This window comes from Alligator mississippiensis, chromosome 2, assembly GCF_030867095.1.
Source record: "Alligator mississippiensis isolate rAllMis1 chromosome 2, rAllMis1, whole genome shotgun sequence".
NCBI lineage: Eukaryota > Metazoa > Chordata > Crocodylia > Alligatoridae > Alligator > Alligator mississippiensis.
The window spans coordinates 177,736,379-177,759,899 of record NC_081825.1 but is presented as its reverse complement, the minus strand read 5'-3'; the positions used below and the strand labels follow the sequence as shown (position 1 = coordinate 177,759,899).

The following is a 23,521-nucleotide window of genomic DNA, read 5'->3' as shown; positions in this document are numbered from 1 at the left end:
CTTTGTCAGGTTTTGTGGAACTGAGGGGGAACAAAATGCCCTGCTGCACGTGGGCTGCCTTGTCCTCAGGGAAAGTCCCAGTTTCATAACTAAGCATTATTGCAAGAGGAATTTGCTATTGGAGAATGTGGCATCGTGTGGCTCCCCCAAGTGGCACAGCAGGGAGGATCTGAGCCAGAGACCAAGGCCCAGTGCTTCCAGAGGGTTTGGCCAAATACTCATTTGACATGCTGGCTTCCCATTGAAATGAACGTGCATTTGGCTTCGAAGTGCATTTGAGGATGAGGGCCCAGGTATCCTCTTCCTGTGTTCGGGAGTACAAAGAGATTGGGGATGAGCTACAAAGAGAAGCAAAATGTCCAGCAAACAAAAGACGCACATCCTGGAGACCCCAGCCCTCAGGGACAGTTAGCCAACCCCTTCACACTGCTTTGCCCGGGAGTCACTGCATCTTCCAGTCACTCCCATTGTCTGAATGAGGCAATAGGAGGTGAGGAGTCAGGTGTACCCCACCTGAATATGCAGCAATACTTAGCAGTGAGAGGCCCTTCGTTTCCCAGCTGCAGTGACTGCGCACATACAGAGCTGAGCTTCAGACAGTCTGGATTGAAGGCTTATGCTTCTGTTACTGCTCTGTCAACAGGATGTAGCCATGCTTGAGCCATAGCAAATCAAGGGCTTGGCTTTGGACAGCCAGGTCCAGGCCTGGTTGTGAACCAGGTTGTAGGCCTTACCTTAACACCAGCACCTGGCCTTCCAGATTCATAAGCAAGCACCACGGCAGACTTAGCAAGAGCTCTGGCTGAAACCACTGTTGATGAAGGCGCTATGCTAGGGAAGCTCACATGACTGGCATATGACAGTGAGGGAGTTTACAGTTGTAGAGACCATGTTGGGCACTGCCATGGAGAAGCTCAGAGTACCAGAGGCAATGCTGGAGAAATGAGAAATGAACAACACTAATGCTGTTCTAGCTGGAATGAACTTGGCTCCTGGCCCACATGGAGCCATACCCTTCAGTATACAATCCAGGGCTTTGTCTAACCTAGTGTGGCTGACCTGAGCAAAGCGGGTCTTACTCTGGCCCTTGCAAAACTGTCCTACTTCACCATGAGATGACTGTTCCTGTTCTCCGGTTCACTTGATGGGACCTCCCCATTGCCCCATCTGCCCCACCACCCCACATCTCCCAGCATAAACTGTAGTTACCAGGTCTGCTTGGATGGTCTTGTATCTACTCTGTTATCAGAGCCAGAGACAGGAGGCTGAGTGCAGCAGCCCCACCATGACCATGGCCAGGGCACTGGAGCAGACACTGCAGTCCAGCATGGAGTTGTGCAGCATCTTGTATGAGCCGCAGCCTCCCCAGGATGCTTCACTAAGCTAAATAGCCTGACTGCAGAGCCACAGAAGAGTAGAAGGTCTGGGAAGCAATACTGCTTTGCCACTGAGCTCTTTCCTTTGTCCCAGAGACCCAGGAGACAGAAAAGGGGCCAGGCTCTCACCCGGTGCTCACAGGCACTGCTCTGCAAGCCTGAAGATCTGTCTAAGTAACAGACACGAGGCCTGTTCTTTTATCTCACAGCCCAGGCTGCTTGGACTCTCCCCTCATCCCTGATGCTGGGCGTGGGTGTGTAGAAACAGATAAAGATCTACTTCTATTTTTAGAATGTTTTATTGGATTTGATTTATTTAGAGTGAATTTGATATTATCACCGTGTCTAGCTCCTGCTGGGAAAGAGGGCAGAGCAGTTATGATGTCTTGTCCTAACTCCAGAGGTAGCAGTTATGACGATCGTTCCCAGTGAGCCCAGCTGACAGGGGGTGCCTGGTCACTGGGCCAGGGAGTCAAGAGCAGCTGAATGCGACTCCACCATATCACTCCCTTGAGTACTGCTGACTAAAGCAACTGGCTTGTCTCACCTATGCTACCCCAATGGGCTGCTCAGTTTGAGCAGAGCCTTGACTTAATTTCTATATTCATTTGATGTAAATAGATCTATTTTCATGCTTCTAGCATAATCTCTTCAAATGACAGGATGCAGGAAGGGGTGACTCACACAAGCCCCCTGGAAGGATCAGAGTAGCTGTGGCTGACACTCCCAAATGGATGCTGCCTTCCCTCGAGCAATGAGCTTTCAGGGCGGGTGGTAGAAGCTGAATGAGTGGCCTTTCACAGTGTCTTCAAAGTGACCCTGGTGGGATGGATGAATTGCCCTCAGAATGACCACAGAGGTAACGAAATGCTTTGTGCCCATAGCAAATTTCAAAGAAATCAGTATAATCCTGCAAAAAAAATTCTGATTTTACTAAATTAACATTTTCCATGTTCTACTTCTGAATGCGTGTGTCAGGGCATGCTTGGGGGATTTTGAGGGTGGAGGGGAGGGGCAGTTGAAATGGCACCTGAGGCTTCAGAGCCATCTCCACACCTACCACAAGATGAGGTGCTGGGCTGTAGCATTGTGGTGACCATGCCTCAAAAAAGAGGAATTGCTTCAAGACCCTGCAGGAATGAATGCCATTTTCCAAAGGGGTCTCTGCCAATGAACAGCGACTGGCATTTGCCGATGACATCTTGTGAGCACCACTGGGATGCAGAAGTGACAGAGCTGGGATCCATGGCTAATAGAGGCCTGTCCAAGAAGATACACAGCATGCCAACCTTAGATAACATGATCAAATAGGACCATGAAGCCCAAGCTGAGTTAGCTGGATTGCCGGACATGGATTTACAGAGGCACAAATTGGATACTGCCTCAAAGCAGCTGTAGGGCATACGGAGATTCATAACTGAAGGATGTGGAGACAGACAAAGACAGATTCCTTACGATGCCGTCTTCACTCAACAAGTATTAGATATGAGAACTTCCCTAATCACCTCCTGCCTTCACCTCCTGGAATCGCTGGCCACCTTCACACAACACACACCAGAACTTCCTCCTGCATCGACAAGCACCCATCCCTTACCTGACTGTTGCACAAACACCACTGATCATCCCATATTACCCATCGCAGCAACCCACTGTGAATAGTCTCCTGACCCCAGGAAACACCTCCCAGCATCTTTTAACTCCAGCAAATGCCTCTCTTAACCTTCTCTTCCTTCCACTAACTACTGTCCATAATCATCTCTTATGAGCCTTGACGTGAAAATGTGGGAAATCTTGCCCCACATTCATTTTCAGGCCTTTCAGTATCTCATCTGTCCCCTTTAGAGAGTGCCCTATGCTTCGCTGCCTGAGCATCTTATTGCTTGCTGTCCCTACTCAGTTTTCATCTGTCTAATGCACTGTGTCCAAGTACCCCCTCCTTATTAGCAGCTCTGCATATCATAGTCCCTATCCTCTGCCAAGAAGTGTTTGGTCACAGAGTCCGAGATATCTGTAACTGTCTCAGCCTGTCTGTCTCTGTGGATGAGAGGCAGTCTGGGTAGTCAGATCAGTTCTGGGGAAACTGTTCCGCAGTGTGACAGACAGGCTGTCAGGACAGATTTGGCTAATTGGAGCTCCCGACCTGAGTGAAGTGAGCACGTGGAGTGGAGCCAAGAGTCGTCTGAGGAGATACCAGTGACAGAGGAAGAATCTGATGCCCTCTGACAGCTGGCTGGACAACAACAAAGCCATAGGCAGAGGATCCAAATGATATTATTTATTTGTCTCAACATGGCGGGAAGTACAAAGACTTCAGTTCCTCAGTGTTGTGCCAAGGCAGCTCAGTCAGGTATGGCGAGGAAGCTGCCAGAAAGGCTCAGAGTAAGAGGGGCTACATGCTGGCAAGGATATGAGGAGATCAGTAAGGTCCTTGCGTGGAGGAAAGGGGATTGTCGTTCAAGACTTAATCCCCCTCAATCATTACCGATGGCCCTATGGCAGGGGACAGATGTTTCTCTCATCCTGTAGCCAAAACCATTCCATGCTGGGAAGATCCTGTCCCTGAAGAACTGTGCAGCGGTCTTGAAACAGTGAAGGTTACCATTTCCATGTGTGCTTCCATCTCTGCTTCCATCCAGCCACATAGATCTCCAGGAAGGGAGAGCTGGTCCTTTGCATCCCAGAAGCTCCTTTGTGGTGAGGGTTTTGTTCTCTGAAACCTGGGATCCCATTTCCATGACTAGCCATGGACAGGCTAAAGTCATGCACACACCCACTGAGACACCAGAGCTGATGTGAATAATCTTACAGCCAGGCACACATCCCACCAAGACCCAAGAACCCAGTCTCTGTGGATCATCACAGGATGGGACACCCCTCTCTGCAAAGCAGCAGCCCATTGAAACATGAGGTCATCGTGATTTTTGTCCAGCCAGATCCCCTGTCCTGGAGCCAGGCATGCACCCACTGAGAGACACATGCCCCACAAAGACCCCAATTCCAGGCAGTAGCTGGGGGGTCTGCATAGGCAGTGATGTACTTGCTGATGGATAACCCAGAGAAGCTCCTGGACCTTGCTCCAGTAAGAATCTATGAGGTCCTTCTGGTGCTCTTCTCACCTGCTGCTCCCCATGCTCCAGACAATGCAGTGAAGCAATCTGAGAAAATTTCCTGTTGCACTGGATCTAAAGATCCTGTATCGCCTGCTTCCAGAGCCTTCCTGAGGTGGGGGACGGGAGGGATGCCCTTGCTGTACCTGCTCACTCCTCATTCCCTTCAGTGACAGAAGGATGGGAAGAAGTGTCTCCTTTGGCCACTTAGGAAAACAACACAGCACAGAGAGCATGCCCATCTCCTCAGCCACACACCCTTCTCAGCACTCAAGAGATTCTCAGTTCAGGTCTCCAGCTCTGCTGGTGGCCAGCAGTTGATCTGCTTTCTCCAGGCTGCATCTGTTCCCCTGAGGTGACTACAGTGAGCAGCATCACTGCCCAGGAGGGAGCTGGGTGTAGGCCACTTTCCATTTGATATGCAACCCTCCTGCAGGCCACAGAGCTGAGGAGAAGCCATCTGGGCCATCCAAGTGACTCAAGCTTCAGCAAATAGAGAGGAGAGAAGGAGCTCTTATTATTAATGAAGTGCAAATACAGGGCAAGGTCAGTTTCACCTACAAAGGTTGCCTGGTTCAGTCAGGACAGAAGTTGGAGAAGCCTAAGCAGGGCAAAGTGGTTCATCCTATACACACTTCCTATCTCATTCCCACTGATAACTTCTATCTTGCTTCTGTAATTGTACAGCTGAGGCTGGTCAGGCCCCAGAAGAATTTGTGAATGTTCCATCACTTGGCTCCTTCAAAATCCAGCACCATGAGAAGTCATGAAGAAAAGCATCTTGTTCCACCAAGGTGCACAGAGGAGACGACTTAGATAACAGTGGGTCTCTTCCAGCTGTGAGTTCTGTACCATTAAGAATCCTTCTTCAAACATCTCAGACTGGAAATTTCCCTGCTTGGTTTCAGGCTGTGGCTGGGATACCACCACAGACATCTGTGGGATGTTTGGACAAGGAATTTGGGACTTCTGAAGGTTTAGAAATGGGGAAGGATTTCTCACCTTCTGGAGAGGATGTTTGAGCTGATGGTATCCCCTCAGGCCTTTCAGTGTTCAGAACACAGTATAGGTCCCTGACATGCCTATGAAATGCCTCCTGTCCATGTGCAGAAGGGCCCTAAACAGGATACATTCCTGCCAAGTCCTGGTAGGGTGAGCCAGCTGAAACAGTGTCCCAATCTGGGCTGTGAAAATGGTAGCAGGAATAGAGGTTGCTGACAGAAGATACAAATAATTCAGAGTCCCCTTGGGACTCTCTTGCATGGCACCACTGACCATTCAACTTCTGTTGAACAGAACAAGACTGGACTGGTGTGAGCTCTTAGAGCTCAGTGCAGCTGGAATGCTCTAAAACAGTACTAGTGAGGATATGAGAAATACAACAGTTCTGCAGAACAGGCACATTGAAGTGACTATACTTAAGCAGGCTCTCCTACTGGTGTGGTTAGGACAGCTCAGTTCTTTAGGATGGGAATAGGTAAAAAAACATGGGCTAGAAATTCCAGCTTTGCTCTATTATGTGCTGGCTTCAGCAAGGGTATTAGAGGAACTTTACATTAGTATTTTAAGCCTCTCTCTTGCAGCTCAAGAAAGAGCTATGCATGAGGAAGTGTCAGCACAGAAGAGGGTGTCCACAGTGGAACCAGCCCTGGCACAGGCTGTCTAATTGATATGAGAGGTACCAAGGCAAAGGGTTTCTGAAACCCACCAGGCAGAGCTGGTCAGAATTTTCAACCAAAATGTTTTCCTCCTAATAACATGTCATTAAAGTAGATTTTTTTCATAGGAAAATGTCATTTTCACAGAATTTTTATAAGCTTGTTCCAAACAAAATGAACATATGTTGTTACATTTTGAATGTAAATTTCCATTACTCTTCAGCTTTTCAAAAACAAAATGATATTTGCAATTGACATTTTGGACTCTTTCATCATTTCCTTTTCCCACTCTGCAACTCACTAAACTTCTTCCACCTTTGACAAGCTAGGAGGCAGTAAAACAAAAAAATAAATTCTGATTAATCCACTCACTTAACATTTCTAACGTGCAAGCAGTTTTGAAAAGTCACAGAGAGGGAACAGGAAAAGATTAAGCAGAAAACAGTTTTAAAAAATCTGGATACTGTTTATTTTATTGATTCTTTCTTGCAAAAGCAAAAAGGACAAAAAGAAGGGAGCAAGTGAAAGAAAAGGGATAAAGCATGGAAAAGCAAAATTTAAAAAATGGTAATTTTGGGGGTGTGAGCCCTTTTAAATCTATTGTTGCCCCTTTGCCTTGAGCAGTTAGCCAAAATTAGGGGTCTTTCAGGGTTGTTTCATTAGGATGAGTTATTGGTGACACGGACAGCATATTTTTAGTGCAATCTTGTTCGTTTTCAAAAAAGGGACCCAAAGTTTTCATTCCCTGAGCACAGTAGAAACAACCCACAGCAGCAGTTTCTATGCTCGGAAACCCCCAGTCCATCACTCCAGCCCTCTCTGGGTCCAAGAAGCTCTGTGTCTCTGCTTCCACTCAAGGACCCCACTCACTACTGTTTCTCCCAGCTTTATCAAAACTCAATATGCATAACCTGAAGCTGTTATCCTAGTCCCTGCATTTCTTACTGAGGAGACTCATACAACTTAGCTCTCACCTGCCATCTGGCCTAATACCTGTAACAGTCATCACACAGTCTCCAGCAGTTTTACTACAAAATAGGGCTGCAAAACTTTTCCTGTTGAGGCTAAAAGTGGTTGCCATATCCATTGACTTGGCTTCTGCATGAGCTACAGAGCTAACTGTACCAGTGAGATCAACCCTGAGGAAAGGGGGTGGTATATGAGCTGTGCCAACTCTGGAGTACCCTCAAGGGCCATCATAAATCACAGACTGTGACTCTGTGTCACAGTTTCTCCCCTTGCTCTGCAGGGTGGTAACTCACCAAAGACCAAGCAAATTACAACAGTGCACGCCAGTTCAGTTGCACTGATGAGGAGAAAGGAGGACTCCCGGCTCTGCCTATTCCCATGTCCAGAGGCGGAATTAACATGCATGCAGCAATTGGAAAGCAAGGACAAAGACATGAGGAGAGTTACTTATACACAGGGACCCATAATCCAAAGCAAGCCTGGCATATGCAGGACATGTGATGTTCATTATCTGTTCATTGCTTGCACAAGTCCTCAAAACAGAACACCTGGTTTTCATGGCCCAGGATCTGGTGTGAAGGGATGGATCAGACTTAAGGTTATTTTTCCAGCAGTTTTGAATTTCAACCTTTCAGATAGTTGTTTGGAAAATATTTAAAGGTAAATATTTTATTTTATTTTATTTTATTTGGGTTTTTTTCAGCAATCGCTAAAGTATATTTTCAAACTTAGGCTGAAGAGAACTATATTTTCCTTGGAATATAGCTGTAGAGAAAGAAAGAGAAGTACTCCATCACGTGTAAGACTAGCTGGGTGATAATTTCTTTGCCCATGGCAATAGGAACGCTTCAGTGCGACTGTGTTATTCGTTATTAATTGCTGCATCATTATTAGCTGTAGTCAGGGAGAATAAAAAGAGAAGCATGAAAGCTGGAGAGAACTGGAAGAAATCAGAAGCACTAAATTCAGTGCCTTAAAGAACTGAAGGGGCACAGGGTGATTGACCATCCGTTTGTGAGTAGCAGAGGGGAGATAGGGTAGTGGCAGGTGATGGGCTGAGGTCTTAGAGGAAGCAATACCCCTGAATATGAGACACGTGTGTTTAGGTGAGGCACTTTCTGGCAGCACAAGACCTCTACCAATGGAACAAGAGATTAGAGGTACTGCCACAGTGAAAATGATCCCAAGGGGCAAGAATGGTACACAAAGAAAGATGCTGATTTGGGAGGGAGTGAGACTCAGTAGCCAGCCCCAGTTTTCAGGGGTTTGTGCTGAAGAAGAAGGGTTTGACATAGGGGGCCAGGAAGGGCAGAGAGCCCAGAAGGAGGATGAACCAGGGGCTGGTAATGAGAGGTGGGGAAGTGCTTAATAGCAAGTCAGCCTCACACCAGGCTAACAGGCAGCAGAGGGACTTGTGGTTGGGTCTGTGTTAGCTTTCAGCCCCACTGCCTGGCTGCCTTCCCCACAACCCCATGGCAGGCAGATCCTGCCCACCCCACCCCTGCAAGAGCTGGAAGTGGCTGTGCAGTGTGCACTGCCTATCCCTCACCAGAAGCTGTAGTTGTACCAGTGCTGCTAGCTGGAGAGCCTCAATCAGCCCCTAGCAGCTTATACTTTTAGTACTGACAGTCTCCTGTTCGAGCCCCACAGTCAGCAACAGTTACTGCAGCACCTTCCCCAAGCATGCTCCTGCCTGCATGCCACTCACAGCCACTATCTTCAGCCCTGGTTCTTCCCCAACCCTGGGCTGCCTGCCTGCCAGAGAGGCACCCTCACCAATGCCTCAGCGATAGGTAGGTGGTGTGACAGATGGATTTCTTATCTCTGGGTCACTCCAGATCCCTCACTCATACATCCCCAGAGAGGGTGGTGGGCCCATGCTGAAATCTCAGATCTCCCTCCCTGACAGCTCTCCCCAGGCTCTGAGGACGATGAAGGGCATGAAGGTGCCAGCAGGGAGAACCTGGGCCGTATCCAGTTCAGTGTCGGCTACAACTTCCAGGAATCCACCCTCACTGTCAAGATCATGAAGGCTCAGGAGCTGCCGGCCAAGGACTTCAGTGGCACGAGTGACCCTTTTGTCAAGATCTACCTGCTCCCTGACAAAAAGCACAAGCTAGAGACCAAGGTGAAGCGGAAGAACCTGAACCCACACTGGAACGAGACCTTCCTCTTTGAAGGTAGGTGGGAGGTTTGGCAGCCAGGGCACTGGGCTGGCACTCAGGGGACCTGGGTTTAATTCCCAGCTCTGCTAGAGTCCTTCTATGAACATGGGCAGGGCATTTCAGTTGCTGCACACCTCCATTTACAGTCTTTAAAGAAAAGTTAACACTTCCTACTCCAGAGTGGTCAACCCACAGTGTTACCCAGATTACAAGTAATCTTGAAGGTTGGCTACAGATAAAAGAGGCAGAAACAGGTCTACAGCCTGACCTTTTATTTTATCGCACTTTAAAATATAAAAACAGATATCCCAAAGTCCATCTGGCTACCCGTGACAGCACAACATAGATAAAACACATCTATATTGGTTGTGGAGACTCTGCCATGTAGGTCACACTGTCCCTCTGGACAATGGTTAATTTCTGATGATTCACAGAAAACTCACCCCTGCCCTCACAGATTGTCACCATGTACCCACTCAATTGCTCAGTATTTGTAAAAGGCCTGATTTCTTCCTGACCCCAGCTGTTGGCTGGGGTCCTGAAAGAAGAAAGTTGATTATGGTTATTTTAGTTGTATGCAAGAAACTACAGTACTACTGGAGGCCCGAAAATTCCCCAGGAGCTCGTCCTTCTCTGCTCACATAGCTTGAACTGCAGGACACCAGAATAGGCACTGGCAGCACAGACACTTGGCAGCAACGGTTTCCTTAGCATAGTTTCTGTTGGGATCTACAGCCATGTCTATATCTAGGGGGGCTGAATGTTCTCTGATAGACCTGTCCTATACTGCTAGGATCTTCACCTCTCCCTTTGATTTCTCTGGTAGGCTTTCCATACGAAAAGGTGGTGCAGCGGGTGCTGTATCTCCAGGTGCTGGACTATGATCGCTTCAGTCGTAACGACCCCATTGGGGAAGTGTCTGTTCCTCTCAACAAAATAGACCTGACCCAGATGCAGACATTATGGAAGGATCTGAAACCCTGCAGTGACGGGAGTGTAAGGCCTTTGCTTTGTATTGAGGGAAGGGAGTGCAACACATAGGCTTAGTCCATGTGACTAGGAGCCAGCCTTTATAACAGCAACAGCCTCCAACTAGTGCTCTTGAGGGAGGTTCATGAGCTCCTGAGCAAGACCTCAGAGGGAACACCAAAAGGGAGTTGGGCATTATCCCAGGCCCACTGCTGTAGGCTGGGATCAGACCCAAGCCTTTGGCCTCTGTTATGCCAGAGGTCTGTGAACCTGTTCCTATTCCCTTCTTGCCAGCTGTGGATCCTTCCCTCGATTGATATAGGCAAGGATCTGTTTCAAGTAATGGTACTGGTTGAGAAAATATCATAGATCCTTCCCATCAGCAACAGGTCCTCAGATTCTTACCTGTCAGGGTTTGGAAGCTTGTTTGACATAGAAGCAAAACACATTACAGCCATAGCAATGTTTGGAAGTGGTTTCTTTGTGGATAAGGCCTCCCACATGCACTGGTGTGAGTAGAGCTATCGAGTATCCTGGAGAGCTGTTCTCTTTGAGCTCTATCAGTTTATAACAACCTTTCTTCTCTGCAGGGAAGCCGAGGAGAACTCCTCCTGTCCCTTTGTTACAACCCTTCTGCTAATTCCATTGTCGTGAATATCATCAAAGCACGGAATCTTAAAGCCATGGACATCGGAGGCACCTCAGGTACTATATCCCAGGCTCTCTGTCTCTGCACAGCTGAGGTTCACTTGTTGGAGGGGGCATTCACTCAGGCCACTGAGGGGCAGGTCTATTGTACCTCCCAGCAGCACCTTTCCTCTCTTCAGGGAGGTAGTTGTCTCAGAATCTCTCTGTCCCTCATCAGGGAGAGAGTCTTCCTTTGCTTTCCCTAGGGAATGCTTATCCCTGAATCCCTTTTTGTTCACATGGAGTGGAGCCCAGGAGTCCCCCTCTGCCATACCAGGGCAGTGAGAATATGCCTACCCCATGGTGGCAGGCAGCTCAGTCTTGTAGCCAACTAAGTAACACCGGCTCCTGCTCGCCTCTTGTCTACCCAGAAATGAGGCAGTAAGGATGCCCTGGCCAGTGCCCTCTGGAATCACACTCAAGTACTCAAGATTTCCAAGTACTCAAGAGTGGTGGCTTAAGGTGCTCCCATACCCTCCTCAGTGCTTGTAGGGGAGTGGGTGAGTGAGACTTGTTGCCTCAATGTTGAGACTCTTGAGCTGTCTACAACTACAGTGCAGACCTACCATGAATATCTCCCCAAACTCCTTGCATATCCCTCATGGATAGGTGCTGTCCCTGAGTCCACTTTCTTCTGCACAGGCAGGAAAAGGCATAAGTCAAGAGCAAGGTTTCCTCCCCTACTCAGGGCCCTGCAGGGCAATAGGCAGGAAACCTGAGGAGCGGCTTTACTTAGAGGCCATAGCACTAGGAGTACTACCCTGACCTAATAGCATTGTGCCCTTTCATCTCCACCCCAGACCCTTACGTGAAGGTGTGGCTGATGCACAAGGACAAAAGGGTGGAAAAGAAGAAGACTGTGGTAATGAAGCGGTGCCTGAACCCCGTCTTCAATGAGTCCTTCATCTTTGACATCCCCACTGAGAGGCTGCGAGAGACAACCATTGTCATCACTGTCATGGACAAGGACAAGCTGAGTCGCAATGATGTCATTGGCAAGGTAGGCCCCCATTGGATATCCCCCAAGGCCACTGCTCCCCGCACCCCTGTAAGTTTAGGTGGCAGGTCACAGAGGCAAAGGGGAGGGGTTCACAAAGCCCAAAGCTGAACCTTCATGCATATCCCAGAAAAACACTCAGCGAATATGGAGGGCATGGTTGCCATTTTGGATTCCCACCTCTGAGGGATCAGCAGAGGACTTTAAAATAGCATAGATTTTCATGTTGATGTAAAACATCTGTTTCAGCATACGTCATTGCCATAGTTCATGGACAAACAATACTATTGGTTATAGGCTGTAGACACACAGGGTGTGTATACACATGAATTTATGCACGCCTAAACTTAATGCACCTTAGCCTAAGGCTCATGAAGGCGATTTAGGCATGCGTCTACACATGGACGCCTTAAGGTGCCTTAATGGGCCTTGCTGGGCACCCCACCCTGATCAGCACCTTGGACAGCTCCCCTCTCCAAGCCCATAGCATCTGAGGACAGCAGGCCAGAGCCAAGCACATGCTGCTGACAGGAGCCACCAAGAGGAAGACGCGGTGGATGCTGTTCTGCAAGGCTCCCTTAGAAATCTGTGCTGGGGCTGTTCAAAATGAGCTCCTCTCCCACCCAAAGTATCTGGCATGGAGGCCAAGCACTTGCCCAGGATGGAGTTGGGTGGAGCAGGAAGAGCCGTGCCGGGCACTGGGGGTAGACACAGTCCCAGCCCCTGTGCTGTTCTGGGTGGGAGCCGCAGCTTGGACTTCTCAAGGCTCCTGAATCCCGGGCGGGCAGTGAGCAGTCCCGCTGTTGCAGGGCTGCATTGCCTGGCCAGCAAATCCATCCTGAGGGAGAAGCGTTGGGGAGCCGCTAGCAAAGGCCCTGCCCACGCTGCATTGCCCCCTTCCCCTGCAGGGGACTTGAAGGGGGGGCCTTTCCCTTAGGCTTGGACAGGAGCCCTCGCACCTCCTGCCCTCACTGCCAACTTACCACACACCAACCAGGACCGCTGCTGCTAGACCTCCCACTCCAGCATCTGTGCCTTGCAGAACAGAACCCACCACATCTTCTTTTTGGCAGCACCTGCTGGCAGCAGGCTCAGCTCTGCCTCACTCAGTCACATAGCGTTAAGGTGCCTTAAGGTCTTTACAAGCGGGTTAAGTCTCCTTAATTAATTATGCTTAAATTTGCTGCCTGCTTTATGCAGGCATTAAATTTAGGCACAATTAACCTAAAATCACCATTTTTATGGTGCATTAAGGATGCACGTGTGTAGACTCATTCCCTTAATGTGCCTTAAAAATGGCTAATGCACCTTAAATCACCACATGTAGATGCACCCACATTGTCAGGTTTATGGGGACCCACCACTACTCTCATGTGTAAGTAGTGTATGCACTGCCCACTGGGCAAAAGCCCTCAGGATACATCATTAGTGGAAGCTCTATGTTTAGGTGACACACATGAGCCTAGGCCATGGTCAAACACAGTAAACTTCTGTCTTCCACACATAGCATTGGGTCAGACCATAAGGAGAGTGAATCCCCCCACTTCATCAGCATAGATGTTAGGTATATTCAGTGGGCCCCTGAGTGGCTGTACTGAGGGGGCCCTGCAGGGGGGTCCAGTTCTGGGTCCACTACTTGCACTGTTTTCATTTAACACCTTGGAATGCGGAGCAAGGATATACCAAATAACCACATTCAGTGCAGAGATGGGCACAGCGATACTGAACCATAACGTGAACCCCTACTCCACTGTGCCACACTGGGTTGTCAGCACTCCAGAGAGAAACTGTCACACACAGAAGTGCTCCTGAATTCACTCTCAGGGTTTTGCCAAGAGTTTGCAGCCAAAGTTCAGCCTTGACAGTGCAAAAAAAAGCTGATAGGCAGAGTAGGGGACTGAAGTCATGCACAAAGTAGTATAAAAGGAAAGGTGAGAGACTTGCGGACAGAGGACAGTGAGAAGAGATGGTAGTGGAATGCCTGTCATGATGCAGACAAGGAGGTAGGGTCAAAAAGGATTGGATTTTCAGGCTGTCAATGGCACGCCTGCAGAAATGCATGTGCATATGACCTGTGTGCACAATGAACCACAACAGCATGAACCGACATGGTGACATGGCAAACCCTTTCTCTGCACATGGATGCTGAGTTTTGTACTCAGAATTGTAGAGTGCACAGACAGACTCAAATTAGCCTGGCAGTGCCAATTGTGCCTGTAGCTTTCTGAGAATCATTCCCCCACATGGCATTAAGGAACTGGGTTGTATGATCAGGAAGGGCCAGGGCAAACAGGCAAGAAAATTATTTCCTCCCTGCCTTTAATGCCACATAGAAATATCAGACTGGAGAGGACCTCCTGTGTCATGGAGTCTACTCCTTACTACTCTAGGCAACCATGTCCTATAATGCCTTTCATCAACTGATCAAGTTCCTTCTTTTTTATTAGGAGGCATTCTGCTGGCTAGAAACCTTCTTTTTCCCATGGCCAGTTATTAATAAAACATGATGCTGATAAGCCCATTGCCAAACTAGTATTGATTCCTCTAAACCTGGGGCCTCCCTGCAGGTACTCACAGCATCCCCCAGACACATCTACTGAGAGCCTATCAAGACCTTGTCTCTTTGTGTCTGTGCAGATACTTTCTCTGCCTAAGCCAATGACTTCTTCACTTTACCCTTTTGGAACCCCTGGCAGCTCACAGCTCAGGTCTTTCCATCTTTATTGCCTTTTCTGTCATCCTCTCCCCTCCCATTTGTTTGCTACAGCTGGTCTCATCGCTGTTGGTGAATCTGAAGATTAATTTCACCTTCCTCTAGGCTGCCAATGAAAAGAAATCCATGGGAGTCCTAAATGTGACTCCTAAGGCCCTTTCCCTTTCCCTTGGCCAAAAGTCTCCCCATTAATTTTCTGCTCCCTGAGGTGCTGCATAACACAGGCAAAGCCAATCTGAGCATCCTAGATGCTATCAGGAAAAAGATGCTCGCACTCTTGATGCAGTGCACCACCAGTAATGTCTCTCCACGTCCTCTCTGCACTACACTGGTTTTAAGCTGAGAGCATCACCTCAGGGAATGGAGCTCCACCAAACCACTGATGCTGGAGCCCCTGAGTGATGTAGCACCAGGCAAAGGAGAAAGTGTCTGTGCATTTATTAGAAGGGATATTAATGCCAACCATGTCTCAAGAGTGTGACAGAAGAGGCAGGTAGTGCTTTAAATATTAATAACAGCATCTTGAATCTAACCCCTTGGCACACGGAGGAGTCACCCATGGAGAGGGCATGATGTGCTAATGACGGGGTTGTGGGGGATGAAAACTCATCAACAAGACTGTGTCTACACTGCCAGGCTACTTGATGCTCTCCCAGTGATCAGACCAGGAAGTGACTAATGCCTGAGCTGAGATCTCCCTTTCTTTATAGAGAGCTCTGGGCAGCAGAAGTCCTGGAATAAGGTCAAACTTACAGAAATTGGGTGGTTGATGTAGTGTAAGAAAGAGAATAAACTGCGATTGAAGAGTACTTCAGGGAACACAAGAGAGGGAGCCAAGTTCAGGATACAGGATCAGCATTTCAGCTCAGTTCATAAAAGCTGATACATTCAGCTAGTGAGATGAAGGCAAGACCATCTTCAGATGGTGCCATAGAATTTGACAGTACAGTATGTAGTACCACCCTCTGCCCACACAGCAGAGGCTGACCAGAGATTTCCAGTCTGTAAATAAAGCACTCCTGACATGAACAAGGGGGGCGGTTTGGTGCTGTGCCTTAGGCTTTGGATGGGAACTTAGTATGCAGCTCACTCTGCTCTTGAAGCTCCTTCCACTCTACAACCGTGCTTTCCAGAATCTTGGCCCCACATGTCCCATTCGACACCAGTCAAGATTTTCCTGGCAGATAAGCCTCTGCTTGCTTTGTATAGATTTGGGAACAGTTGCCTTTAAAGATGACAGCTTAACTGCACTGCAACTGGCGAGTCTTACCACTGCCGGGAGGTCTGGAAGGAACATTGTCAGGCAAGGATTTTGTTTCCAGGTAGCAGCACAAAGCCAAACTACCACACTGGGCAGCTCTTCAGCAAGCCGACCCCCAATAATAAAGACCATGTAGTGGAGCTTAGGGCAGTGAGCATTTCTGAGGTCTCATACACTGAACAAGAGGAGTCTGAGTGTCTCCCATTTGCAGTGTTTATGTGAGTTTGGTGCTGAGGAGTGGCACCAATCACCAGCCTCAGAGCCTGACTTCTTCAGTTCATCAACAGGTTGAACACAGCAAGAGCAAGATCCATCCCGCTGTTCCTCATCATCACTCAGCTCCATCTTTGGGGAAGGCAAGCTGGGGGGAAACTGGGACTTCGAAAGTTTTCCTGGAGGAATGACTGGGAGTTCATGGTCCATGCCCCCCACTCAGATCTCAGCCTAGGGTAGACATTCATCCAGTTTTATAGAGGACAGCCCGGTTTTCTTCTACTCTGTCCTCTGTCCTGCTGATACAAAACTGGATGCCTTTATGTCCTCTATTTTCCTCCACAAACTTCCACCAGTCTGTCCTCTGTCCTATTGATACAAAACCAGACACCTTTATGTCAGAGTAGCAGAAAACCAGTCTGTCCTCTATAAAACCAGACGAATGGTCACCCTATCTCAGCCTCTCTTCTGAGACTGCCATTAGGGTGTTGTGGATATCTGTTCTCTAGGAGGAAGCTGAGACCCCTGAATTCATTTCTCCCAAGCCAGATGACAGCTGTCAAAGGGGAATAACTTTCACCACCAGCCTGGTGTAAATTCAAGCCAAAATACCCAAATACAGAGCCCTCCAGATGACTTTATTAACATAAACAAAGTTCATCAGCCAGTGTCAAAGCCAGCTGAAAAGCTGTGTTTGCAGCAGAGTGTGCCCCAGAGCACTGAAACCATAGCAGCTTGGTTCCCTTGCCTTTCCAGCAGCTTCCCACTCCTCCCAACACCCTGTGACAGATTGAGAGTCCATCCCAAAACCTGTGTGACCTTCCAGTATGCCTCTGTGGTTCTGGAACTGCTGCAGGATGGCAGCGCAGATTCTGCTCAGAGAACTACCAAGTTACAGCCAATCCTAGCACAAACCCAACATTAAAAAGCTACCTGAATTCCAGGAAAGTTAGGAGCAGGCACTCAAATTTTCAGCCAGCCCTGCTTCTATGTCAACCCCTCACATCAGCTTCTGACTTGAGATGACCCAAAAATCACTATTCCAGCTAGCCAGTGAGACAGCAAGGGGGAGAGGCACATACAGTATCTAATTTTTCTCTTTCTCTCCCTCTTTCTGTCTGCCTAAGCATTTCAGCTATGCACATCACTCTGGTGTACCTGCTCTAGGGTGAACTTGAATCTAATGAAGTCTATTTATAGCAAGGTAAAATGAAAGTCCCAGATAATTTCAATGGTCTGCAGTTCCAGGTAGAGGGAAATCTCTGCCTACTATGAAGCTGTTCTGGGGAAGGGGGAAATTATTTTACTCTGTGAGGAAATAATCTGGCAGCCTTTACTCAGGTAACTAGTTCCATTGCCTTTGACTGTGCAGCTCATGTGAGTAATGGCTGCAGGCCCAAACCCAGGAAGAGCATCCTACTGGGCACATCATGCCTTCGGATCGTACCTCAAACACTTAAGAGTATGTTTGCTCCAAGGCTGAGCTGCCCTCAGCCCAAACCCCTGAATTAGCTGACAGGCTTAGTCTAGATACTCAGCAGGTGTAAATTGGCCAAGCTCCATTGACTTCAGTGAAACAATGCCACTTTAAGCCACCTGGGGATCTGGCCTTGCTGACTCTAATGAAGTGATGCTGACTGTGGCTCTGGCCCATTGACTCCAATGGCACAGCACTGATTTGCTCCAGCTGGGGATCTGGCTTTTTATTTGTAAAGACAAAATTACATTCTGTACTTAAAAAAAAATAAATCATCTGGCCCAAAACCTGAGTTACATTAAATATATTTAACTCCCCTCCTAATAATGATAAATTGACACAGCAGTCTCACTATTATTATTGCATGCCACAGGGATTCAATTATCCCCCAATGCAGAGTTGTAGTAAAATAAACACATCAATTAAATTAACAATGTAACGTGAGTGAAGCATTACGAGGCTGTGAATATAAGCACAAGAAAGTCATTGATGAGAAGGTGGTTGGCAGCCACCCAAGCTTGAACTCAGGAGATGAGGGGTTGGCTCTTGGCTCTGCCACTGGCACACCTGAGAACTGGGGTCAAGAGTCCAGTCTTTCTCCTGCCCATTGTCTGTTTGGACTGTAAAGTCTTGGGGCAGGGCCTCTCTCTCACTGTGAGTGTGCAGAGCAAGACCTGATATCCTGGACCAAGGGCTGGAGATTGTAGTTGGCAACTGTGATCCTCTGGTGTGACAGGACTGCACACAATGAGAATACATCCCACCTGCGTGGGAAACAGGACTTTCTTAGGGGTTGATCCCAGGCTATGGAATTAATTCCCTTGGGAGCCAAAGCTCCTCACAAACCTCACGCATTTCTTCCCTGGCTATGAGGTGTATTCCTTTGACCTGCCCCCTCTAGCATAAATACAGAGCAAGAGGTGAGTTGGAAACAAACTGACAAGCCCTAAGACCCTACCCAAACAAGACACTCCACTGAATGGACCACACTTCTCCTTCAGAGAAATGATAACAGTGTACAACATGTGGCAGGCATATAATCTAGTAGTTTAATGTGCTCTTGGAATATAGTCTAGTAGTTTAATGTGCTCTTGGAAGGCACTCACTGACTGTGGTAATGAGCATCCTATAACCCCTAGAATAGAATAGAATAGAATAGAATAGAATAGAATAGAATAGAATAGAATAGGCGGGAGCCCTGCTCTTTGCTGCATCTGGGCACTACACAAGCCAAAGTTCAGAGCTCTTACTGTGTCTCCATTTATACCCATGCAGCCCAGTTACCATCCATGAGATTATATATGCATAACCAAGGACAAAATTTGGCCCAAGACTTGCAGCCACATTGACTCAGTTGCTCTGCTAATCTGTACGCCTACCAGATAGAATTCCCTAGAGCAGGGGTAGGCAACTCCTGGCACATGTGCTAGAGCATGAAATGTGGAAGCATTTTGCATGGCACACGTGCCTCAGGACAATTGGCAGAAGAGCCACGAGGGGTCCAATCCTTGTTGTGGCAGTGCAGCCTCGATGCCTTGCCCACTGTCCGCCTCAAGGCATACGTACAGCCACTGCCAGCAACAAGCCAAGCCAGGGCTCCATGGACCCTGGTGCAGCTGCTTGCAGCCTTCTCATTGCCTGTTGTGAGCAGCTTGGGCTCTGTGGGCTTTAGGGACCTGCCTAGATCCCAAGCCAGATGTGGCAGGCAGTCAGGAGGCCCTGGGAAGCCCTGACCCTGGTCTACAGAGCCCAGGCCCAGCTTGTTGCTGGCAGCAGGTACACATGCACCACAGAGCAGATAGCAGGAAGGGGCCAGAGCTGCACTGCCACAATGGGGATTGGGCCCCTGCAGCTCCCCGCTGTCCACCCCTGGCATGCCAACATCTTACAAGTTGAGGATGCTTTTGGCACTCTGCCCAAACACATTACTGACCCCTGTTCTAGAGCACCTCTGTAATGTAAGGAGCTATTTAACCAACCAGATGTAGATCACAGGAGCACAACACTGGAAAGGAACTCCTGGGATCCAGACCCCACTAGTACAGGTACAAGTCCATAAACTGAGAGCTCCATTTTCAAAGTACCAAGGATTAGTGCACCTGCTATTGCGATCGGGTCACTGTTTCAGGGCCTTGCTGCTATAATGGTTTGGAACTTTCTTCTAATTTCCAGCCTAAGTTTAAATACTAGGGACACAGAAGTAGTATTTGTGCTGAAGGACAATGCACAGTTTATACCCACTTGTTCTGGGCCAGCATTGTCCTTCAGCACAAATACCATTTCTCTGTCCCTAGTGTTTAACCCCAATATATATATGGACTGTAGTCCTATCCCCTGCTCATTTTGCTAGGCTAAACAAGACGAGCTTTTTCATTGGTCATAAAATAGGTTTTCCAGTCCCCTGACCATCCTAAATAGCCCTCCCACACCTCTGTTCTGGCTTGATTTCATCTCTCTTGAACACAGGACAACAGGATTGTATGCAGTGTCCCAGCAGAGATCTCATGAGGTTCTTGCCCCTGCCTCCACTGGAAATCCCTCCACCTGATTCACCCTAGGAAAACATTTGCCTTTTTTGGTGACCAGATCACCATAGTGGCTCATAATCATCCTGTGATTGATGGATACACCTAGTTCTTTCTTTTTGCTGTCATTTCCAACCAATGAGCCCCTGTTTATTGCAGAAATGCATGTTATTAGTCAGTAAGTGCATGACTTTCATTTTCTGCTATTGAATTTCATCCTATTTCTATTATTCCAGTCTTCAAGTCATCTGGTTATTTCTGTACAATATCCCAATCCTCCTCTGTACTGATGATGACTCTTAGCTTTGTGTCATCAGTTAACAAAGTGATTTTCAACCAGGGTGCCACAGTACCCTGGGGTGCCTTGAGATCCTTTCAAGGGTGCTGCAGGGCACCACACAATGTTAGTACTGTTAGGTGTGCAAGTATGATTCACAAGATAACCCCAGAGATTTCAAATAGGAATCTATAGCGTTAAAACCATTCTGACCTGTTGTGGTCTGTCTGAGAGCTCTTTGCAACAAAAGAATTGCTCTATTATTTTTCTGTAATCAAAAAAATGAGCAAAAGCTAAGAGCTGCCATTTTCTGAGGGGTGCCTTGAGTCTAACAGGGGTGCCTCAAGGCTAAAAAGGTTTAGAACCACCACACTAGTATCATCAGTACCCCCCTACTTTTTGTTCCAGGACCATTAAAATCATGCAAGTCTCTCCCTACTTGAAGCTGCTTCATGGCCTTGCATCAAGTTTCTCTTTGCTTGTAAGGTCAACCAGAACCAAATTTGCAGATGCAGCCCAAGTCAGCAAACCCAGGTGGCCGGAACCCAGCTACAAATGCAGAGAAGAGGGCAGTGATGGACAGGAATAAAACCTGTCTACACAGGGGAGGACATGACCTGTCTCCCAAAGTAAAGTCCTCACCCTTGTGCCTCATTCAGGCCCCTTGTTGGGCACAGGAGGGGCCTTTCCTTGTCCTGGGGAGTGTTTGGCACTAGGGAGAAACGAGCTCAGTCAGAGACACTGTCCTGCTCAATTTCACTAGCTTCACAGCCCCTCCTTGTTCCTGCTGTCAAGCCTGTGGGTGGTCAAGCCCGCTAGGAGAGCAGCATTTTCCTCCCCAATTCAACTACATTTCCCTTTCAGCCTTGAGTCACATCTCCCACTGGGAGAGACCGCGGGGCCTGCAGGCTGGCAGCTCCAAACCTTCCAAGTCCATTACATTTTGCACTCATTGATTTGACATTACTAGGCTCCGTGTTGCCTCTCAAGAATTCCACCGCAAGAGGGCTGGCTCCAAAACTGAGGCACCGAACTCAGGGCTAGGGCAGACTCCAGGCACCTAAAAACAAAGCTGTGGCCCAGAACACCCTTGCTCAGTGGCTGCCTGACCTTGACAGCACTTATAACTCGTGGCATCTCCCTCATTTGATCAGAAAGTTCAGTGGCAGCTCTGTGTAGGCACACGACCCACGGGGGGCCAGTTCCCTCACAAGCAAATAGTTGTAGCTGCTTTGTTTTTAAAACACAGCTGCCAGAGGAGGTGGTTGCATGGACATTTTCTTTATAATAGTATAGTGGTTAGAGCACTCACTCAGTGAGCGTTTAAATCTTACCGCAGCCTGAGGGGATTTTAACCCACATCTCTTCCCACCACCTGCCCCACTGGAAAGTGCTCTAACCACCTACCTATTGGCTAGGCAGGATGGGATACCCTCCACCTCTCTGAATGAAAATGGGCCACTCGGCAGCCCAACAACTAAAAGGCAGTCAGCCAGGAAGAGCAAAAAGAGGGAGCCTGGTTTGGTAGCCTAGTGATTAAGGCACTTTGCATGAAAGGGGTTCTTGGATTCTGGTCCCTGTTTGCAGGACTATTTTTGTTCTTTATCCAATGACTTTTAAATGTAAAATTCATAAACAGAGAGAGAGAATGATTCCATAGCTAAGGAGAGGAAGTGTATGATACAGTGTATGGGTGGCTAGAGAGATATGCACCTAGGGCAGGGGTGGGCAAAATGTGGCCCCTGGGCTGGATGCGGCCCGCCAGGCCGTTATATCCAGCCCATGGGGCCCCTAAAATATTTAGAAAATTAATATTTATCTGCCCCTGGCTGCCTGTCATGTGGCCCTCGATGGCTTGCCAACTCAGTAAGCGGCCCTCCACCCAAAATAATTGCCTGCCCCTGACCTAGATTAAAGCCTGGGATATTTCACCTCCAGAAGAAATTTGCTGAGAAAGTTACAAGGAACAGAGCAAAGAACTTTCAAGCAACTTGGAAAGGGAAAATTGCCACATTAGTTACAGGCAAACACAGCCTGAGGTTGAGAATAGATTGTCCTCCACCACCTCAGCAGGCGCTCTGCTGCTGGCAACATGCTAATAACTTTTGATTGAATAATTACCTGTATTGTGCAACCTTAGATCGAGCTGTGAAATGATGTTAGTTTGAGTGACAGTTTCCAGGCTCCGTTAGTGCCTCTGTGACACATGTCTCAGCTGTCAGCTTGTGAGAGGGTTGACACACACTTTTTCTGTATTGCTGTATAGAAAGCTAGACACTAAAAATAACCCGCCCCTGCATGGACGAGTTTGCACTTGCTTGCGTTGCCTTGTAGCTATTTCTGACACCTCTAGTGAATTTGTTAGCAGAGGCAGAATGAAGGACGCCAGCTGATGCATCCAGAAGAGGTCCAGGGAATGGTTTGATGCTGGTAGAGGGGAGATCCTAAGGTGTGTAGATGGGATTCAGTGGCCACGGCTGCATGCCTGGTCTGGAAAGCTTCTCTGCCCTGTAGCTGATTGCCTAAAATGGCCAGTGGGTCCATGCGCCTCTCCCATGGTTACTATCATCAAGGAGGGGGCACCATAGTATCCAGCACTGTCTTCTGAAGTGCTCCTCCTAGACTGCGTGGCTGTCTCCCCTTCCTGGTGAGGATCACCTCTAGATAGTCAAAGAACCTCCATAAGCCACCTCCCATCTAATTTGCCAGGCTGCTGACCACCTAGGTGACCAGCTGGTCCTTTTCTTCCCAACCACCTTCCTCGCAGACCATTCCTGCCTGCTAGTAGCTCCAGTCCATGAAGCTGGCTTCAGCCTCCTCTCCTCTCAGGATGAGATTGGTGGAAGCACACAGGCTGGTCCTCCTCCCCAGTTCCATCTGCTTTTCCAAGCTCTTCTTAGCAAGCCAGGAGCATCTGGAGAAAAGGAGAAGGCATTCTGGTTTCAGTGCTTGCTACAGATCATGCAGACCCCCAATATGCCACCAATCTTTCCTTGTCACCCTAAGGCCACACAACATGTCAACGAGAGTCACCAGGTCCACTGTCAGGACCTGACCAGGCTGTTCAGTCATTTGGTACTTTCCCACAGGGAGAGTGTCACAACAGACCTGTGACCTTCTCTTCCTC

At 48.3% G+C, this 23,521-nt stretch overlaps 1 protein-coding gene across 5 annotated transcripts in view; it reads left to right on the top strand.

Annotated features, from left to right (window-relative positions):
• Positions 1 to 23,521, top strand: part of SYT7 (synaptotagmin 7) — a 148,944-nt gene that overhangs the window by 115,419 nt on the left and 10,004 nt on the right. For all 5 annotated transcript variants that reach the window (XM_059722492.1, XM_059722493.1, XM_059722494.1 and 2 more), the window contains 4 exons: positions 9,020 to 9,290; positions 10,102 to 10,271; positions 10,835 to 10,949; positions 11,732 to 11,931. In XM_059722492.1, coding sequence (XP_059578475.1) covers positions 9,020 to 9,290; positions 10,102 to 10,271; positions 10,835 to 10,949; positions 11,732 to 11,931 — 756 coding nt within the window. The remainder of the gene's footprint in view (positions 1 to 9,019; positions 9,291 to 10,101; positions 10,272 to 10,834; positions 10,950 to 11,731; positions 11,932 to 23,521) is intronic.